This window comes from Rhyacophila brunnea, unplaced genomic scaffold (genome assembly GCF_057557595.1).
Source record: "Rhyacophila brunnea isolate RB1 unplaced genomic scaffold, BYU_Rbru_1.0 scaffold_15, whole genome shotgun sequence".
Taxonomy (NCBI): Eukaryota; Metazoa; Arthropoda; class Insecta; order Trichoptera; family Rhyacophilidae; genus Rhyacophila; species Rhyacophila brunnea.
The window spans coordinates 4,290,101-4,297,051 of NW_028232806.1; the positions used below are offsets into that span (position 1 = coordinate 4,290,101).

The following is a 6,951-nucleotide window of genomic DNA, read 5'->3' on the forward strand; positions in this document are numbered from 1 at the left end:
GTAGCAATAACACGTGCAATTTTTCAAATTTTATTTGAATTATAGGTAGGTACATAGGTAATTTAAAATGTATCCAAATATTTTTGCACTATACCTATCACTCGCGAGTTTATGGGTGTATTTTAAATGTATCTGAAACCGTGGACTCGCAATATTGTCTATTAAAGCAGAGATGTCATTTAAATTTATCATTTTGATTTGGTGGTATATATTTTGTTTGTAATGTATCCATACAACACATTTCTTAGATATTGGAGTCATGAAAGGATGATAAAAAAAAATGGGGCGGCATGTTGGCGCTGCCTAGGGGCGGCAATTTGTCTAGGGACGTCACTATATTATGTAATACATGCGCAAGTATATGTAGGTCAATGACATATTAAATGGACATCTCACTTCATATCGGCGCGCACGAGAAATTGTGCATGAGAGTCATTCACAGATGTATAGGTAGACGTCACGTGACCATATGACGTATCCATTTCCATTATGCGATACAAGCTTCGAGAATTTATAGTAATATAACCTTTATTGTAATGGCGTATTAGTGTCATTACTCATTACGTTAGAAACAGATTCTAGGTTACTTACGACTTCTCGGAGATTAGACGCAAGTGAGCCCAGCTCATCACAGGCGTCTGTCCAATGGTTTCTGTCATTCAATTGCATTGAATAAACATTCATCAATATGTATCTTAAAATGGTATTTTATCAATAATAAATAATACTAACACATGAAAAGTGATATCCCATCTTTCTTGGAGTGTTTAGTAGATTTTTTTTACAATTTTTAACTATGCACATTGGCATTTTGTAACACAATAATAACGGCGGAGTCGAAACCTGACAGTCAGAAATTTTGTATGGGCAGACCCAGCGGTGTCGCCAGACCGCTTGCAAGCAGAATGTTCATTTGAGCGTAGGATACCGATATTAAAATATGAATTTCGCCATCCGGCAGACCCGACACAAAGTGAGTGTCATTTTATTTTCCAGATGCTTCGTCCATATTAATGTCATTGATGTAGGTACAAGTTTTATATTACGTAAAGAACGCATTTTTTGTTACTGCCCTGGGTGCTATAACACCTCACTACGCATCTGTTGATCACTATCATTATCATTAGAATATGACCAGCGTCAATGCTGCCAATTTTTTATGTTCCAGACATTCCACGAAGAGGTGAAGAATGACGGAAGCGGTGACCAAAAGTTTGTCAAAGCGCCATCGATGACTGACTATATATGCGTGAATTCTTCGTATAGTGGTAATTATTAAATTATTGAGTATAACATCATTGAGGGTTCGATCCTGGCGAGGACACAATATGCATGTGTTTTTCTCAAAGCCTGGGTGTTTGTTATTGTTCAAAATTACTATCAACCACCTTGAACGAAAAATCAATGACATGGTTATTAATAATTCTAAAAAAAATCATTAATTAAAATGTTAAAAGTTTCAATTTTATAAGTGTTTATTTTTATGTATTTCACGTAAGTAACATATTATTGATAAACCCGAAATAACAATAGGTATACATAGCAGTGGCCCACGGTGGCCACGCGGCTTAAGCGTTGGACTATCATGCCGTGGGTCTGGCAAGTACACATATTGTTTTTCAATTTGTGTGTGTATTGGTATGGTACTGGTGTTGGTGGTATTGGTGGTGTGGTATGGACCTAATAGGTTAAGCAAGTGGCTGACATCCATTTCTCGTAAAAACAAAATCTGTTAATACAAACCTCTACTCTGTGGAGGCCCATATGATCCTATTAGGATCGGACATGGTCGAAAAAAAAAATATATATATACCTACATAGCAGTGGGGAAGGGTGGAGGTAGGCTGTTAAGATCCGCCTTACAATAGTGCTAAGGTACTAAGCTTTGCCAGTCATACGCACTTGTTTTCATTGAATTACAATTTACAGATGTTAGTTTTTTTAAATTCAATCAAACACTGCGAAAAACAAGCCATAATAGATAATAGTCAAAAAATAATCGTCTATCTATAAAATATGTAAAAGTATGCCATTAAATTATACGTAATTTTAGATATTTTATAGATATATTAATATTTTTTTATCTTCTGTGGTTTGGTTCGGTCAGGGCTTAATAGATTTAAAAAAAACTAACCAACAACATGTGTAATATGTATTCTTAATTTAACGAAAACAAAAAAAGTGTGAATGAAAAAGTGTAGGTACACCATTTTGTCAAATCGGCCATAACTATTATGGTTTGGTTTCGGTAAGGTTTAATTGATTTTTAATAACAAACCATCACCATCTGTAAATTATTGTCTTAGTTCAATAAAAACAAATACGAATGACTGACAAAGTTTACTGTGCACTGTGTATGTGTGACCTTAACAGCCTATCTCCACCCTTTCGCCACTGCTATACATAGGTATTAAAATATTGTACTTTCTGATTTTTCTTTCACAGATGCAAGTCTACAGTTATCAAACACCAAAGATAGCTCGAGATTCCTGAGCGCCCTCTGCACGGTTCTTGAAGACCAAAAGAATCTGGAGAAGTATGACCTTCTACAGCTTCTGACGCTCGCCAATAATCAAGTCTTACACAGCTTTCCACCCGATATTCCGCTCAAGAACCGACACGTCCCAAGAATTATCTCCATGATGCCGAAACTACTCAAATTTACTTATTCTGATTGATTTTTATACTTATTAGTCTACTGTTGTAGGTATATTGGTAAAGCATGGAATTGACCAACTGATGCTCCAAACGACTGACCTCATTCTGGTAAATGCTAGGTGCCTTTGATACTTAGATTTCATAGCCATCATCACCTCAGATTTTTGATATCTACATTCTTCTAGGTTCTTGGTCTTTTATTACCACATACTTCCGTTACTGTATTTCCGCCAAACGTAACAATTTCAACAGTGTGCTGTGATCCCCATCTCGTCTCATATTGTAAAAAGGTGACCCTGACAATAATGAAAGACACACAAGCAGGGCTTGAAATGGACCGGGGCGCACCGTATCGTGGCAAAATTAAAACTGATTATTTGTTAGTTATTAAATGCACATTGTGCATATAGACTAGGCGGCTCTGCGCATCTATTCTACACACAAGGCTACAGCCTTCGGATATCGAGGGTAGTTTATCATATTTATGTATTTAGTAGGTTAATTGTCACAATAAGTTAACAGTCTGAACTGTCAAAAAGTGCTATGTTTTAACAGCACTTCTCTTGGTTGTGTTAACTATTAGAGCGAGATAGACAGTTCAGACGGCTAACTTATTGTAACAATTATAATTCATACCTTAATACATAAATATTATAAACTACCCTCGATAGCTGCCGATAGCAGCCTGTGTATATAATAGACGCGCTGACTTTCTACCTTTTTCAATATCTCATTGCCATTCTGTTTCCGTCAAATTTTTGACCAACAAAATATCATTTATTAATAGGTACTATCGACTGAGGGTGCTTGATGGAATTTGAATTTAAATCCATTAGAATTTGAAATTTCATTCGTTTTACCAACTTTAATTATAGATTGTATGTTTTTACATTTTTTATTTTTTTTACATACTATTTCAAATAAAGATATTCATTTTGTAAAAGTGACTTAATTATTTTATATATTTATTGTGCCAAATCTACCTATCAGTATAATAATTATAGTTTTGTTTCCTTAGATGTAATAAAATATCATTGTTTCAATTGTGCCTAATTATATTTAAAATTGACAAATTCTAATGTGTTCAACGCCATTTTATAAACAAATAAATACTATATTATTATTTTGTATCGGTGAATTTCATTTAATTACCCACCTATTTTACAACGTTTTTATTAGGTTGAATTCTTATTTGTCCGGTGGTTCTTTGTCCGGTACAAATCTTAAAGCAATCGATTTTTAACTAACTTCCCGACTAGCTAGACATTTTAAACTATTGGAATATATCAGAACACGATGCCAATGCATTTTTTAAATACTTTTAGCCATCTTTAAGTAGAATTGAATTCATTTTCAGTTAATTCTGTTTTGTATGAAAAGTTATTTCGACACCATTATTGGTTGCTAGGGGTCTGGGGTCCTAGCAACTAAATTATACGTGCGTTACTATGGAAATCAATATGAATGCCAAAATGACATTTCAGTATTATTTCTATCAAATACAATTTTTTTTGATCGTTTAAGCTAGTCCAGTCAAGTTTATATGATTCAACAGAATTAAAAACGTTGTATATTATAAAAAGTTCTTTTTATCTTGTAATTATTTATTACTTACATTATTGGTGGCAGATTTAGATACATTTTATAGATGAACCACATTTTTTAGAGCTCCCCCTTATGAAAGTGTTGCCTTTAGTTAATTAATCAAGTTAATTAGTTAGTTAAACGTCTAAAATAAACTGTCAAAAATGTTTTAACAGCTCCTCTCTTGGCTGTGTTAACTTTTAGAGCGAGATAGACAGTTTTGACAGCTAACGTATTGTAACAATTATAATACATAAATAATAAGATAAACTACCATCGATGGCCGCCGATAGCCGCCTAGTGTATAGAATATACCGACAGAATGTCCGATTCTAATAAGATCATATGGGCCTCCACAGAGTGGAAGTTTGTATTAACAGATTTTGTTTTTATGAGAAATGGATGTAGCCACTTGCGCAACCTATTTAGGTCCATATTCTGACTCAAACACAAATTAAAAAACAATATGTGTATTTGTCAGACCCAGGATTCGAATCTGGGATCCACGATGCTATAGGGCGACATTTAAGCCGCGCCGTTATCGTGGGTTATTTTTTATATTGTTCAGATAAATGGAATATTAATTCTTCTTCGACAGGGCGGCATAATATCTTCTCAACGGGTTGGTCTCTCTCCTTTCGGCATTCTACGAAACGCAAGGCCCGTGTCAGTGGAACTCATGAATATTGATGCAACGATATGAGGCTTTCAAAGTTTACTTTAACATTTCAACGTTTTATCTCTCATAACAAGACACCATGGATAACACAAACGGACACTAACGATACTAATAATTTTGATCATATTATGCCACGCGCATTCGATAGCCAATCGTGGATGCGACATGTCACAATGACTCGTAGATGTGTTTGCAGCTGTAGTTCCAAGCCATGTGTTCATCGCTAGACTCACAGGGCGGAGTGTCTGAGTATGGGGAATGTAAGTGCGCGAAAGAAGCGTTGAGAAGCAATATGTAAGTAGTAAGCGGAGTAATTGCGAAAGTTAGTGATACGCCACCTTAAAAAATCGATAATAAATTATTATTGATATTTTTTCGAAATGGACCCCCCCCATACCATTTTTCTGTGTTCGCGTCTGTAGCAATAGTTATATTTAGAGATTTTTTAAACTTTGATTTCTTGCATACAATGTGAGAAATTCACATCTTTATAAATATACTTACATTATAAATCATCCGGTGTTCGAATTTAGAACTAAGCTCATCACAGTATAACAAGTATTAAATTATTATATGTCAAATGTTAGCATGTGGCGCCCTCACTCAGCGGACAACTTATACTGGTGGATCTATAAGACTTTGGTACTTTCTAATGAAGCGACGAGTCATCTATTTCGTGGAAAATCGAGTCTGGTTTTTGACAACCGCATTATATGGTTCACCCTGCAGCTAAGACCTTATTCATCAATTTCAGTGCCGTCGACCAACAATGATTAATAGCCTTGCAACAACCGCCGTGACGTCACATCCCAGTCATGTTCAACTTTCTATAAATAAAAGAACTCAAGCGAGCTCTACTGACTATAGGCATATTACTGTCCTGTTAGTAGAGATGTGCTTGTTCGAATCATTAGTCGATTCAAACGAATCACACATCGGTCATTTGGTTTATGTATGCGAGAAAATATTTCTGTAACAAGACATAATAGCTTACTTGGCACCCGTGCCGGGGTGGGGACTTACAGGCAGTGACGTCCCGTGGAGGTAGGCAAGTCATACGTTGCATATTGACTGGACAATATAAAGGGCGGCGACTGAAGTAACGAATACAAATATCACAACTTCTGAGAGCAGTAGCAGTTTTTCATGAAGCAGACGACGCAGTAGCTTCATTAGTAAGTATTGACATCTTAGTTTAAAAACAATAGTCGAAGCATACAGAATCGTGACAACATAAATATTACTGTATTGTAACACATATTATAGTCATCAAATCTGTCAGCGCCATAGACCTCCACGCACATAACACCATCACTGTTTAAGAGTAGGTTTCGTAGAATTAATATTCAAATTATCAGTAGATGGTGTGTAGGAGTATGTCAATTTAAATATTTTTAGTAGGTATATTTGTCTGTTTAAGATAGCCGAAAAAAATAGGTAAGTATCTAGGTACCTAACGAATTTGGATATAATTTGAAAGTAAAAATTAAAAAAAATGGCTTTGTGGACGTCACTGTCTACAACAGGTGATATAATATATAATTAATACTTTGGACGCGGAAGACGCACACGGTGCGTAATGACCAGGCGGCCGATCGATGTAATTAACGTGCATTTTAAAGGGGGCAATTAAAATCTCATTATCTATTCAGCAGCGAAAGCGTTAAACAATGTTTACACAATATCCCCTCATATATATATATTTTTTAAGTATGTATGAGCCTTTATAAGAATTTATTCTAATCATTGATTACACTCCATAGACATAGACTTATTATTTTCATAGCAATACATCTTAGTTGAATTTTTGGTTTGTATTGCCCTTCAATATTTTTCCTTGGAATAGTAATAATGTATCTTTTGAGAGCACTGTCTCATTTACATATGTACTACTGAAAACAGTCACGTAGAATGAATGAGCGCATGGTTATTTAATTTTGAAATCGATTTACTTTGTCACGACAAAAAGTTCTACCGGCCGAATGTTTGGAAAATTGAACAACATAAACTCACGACTCGAGTCACTTTAA

The 6,951-nt window shown here is 35.1% G+C and overlaps 1 protein-coding gene across 1 annotated transcript; it reads left to right on the forward strand.

Annotated features, from left to right (window-relative positions):
• Nucleotides 1-1,157: 1,157 nt before the first annotated feature.
• On the forward strand, nucleotides 1,158-3,786 carry LOC147074822 (uncharacterized). The gene is made up of 2 exons (XM_085943098.1): nucleotides 1,158-1,268; nucleotides 2,446-3,786. Exons 1-2 carry the CDS (start codon nucleotides 1,160-1,162, stop codon nucleotides 2,676-2,678), a joined length of 342 nt encoding a protein of 113 aa, XP_085799224.1. The 5' UTR covers nucleotides 1,158-1,159; the 3' UTR covers nucleotides 2,679-3,786.
• Nucleotides 3,787-6,951: the final 3,165 nt, after the last annotated feature.

Excerpts from the sequence above, each read along its gene's own strand:
- LOC147074822 (XM_085943098.1), top strand. The coding sequence starts at position 1,160 with ATGTTCCAGACATTCCACGAAGAGGTGAAGAATGACGGAAGCGGTGAC. Across the intron at positions 1,269-2,445 it reads CGTGAATTCTTCGTATAGTG|ATGCAAGTCTACAGTTATCA; the intron begins GTAATTATTAAA and ends TTTCTTTCACAG.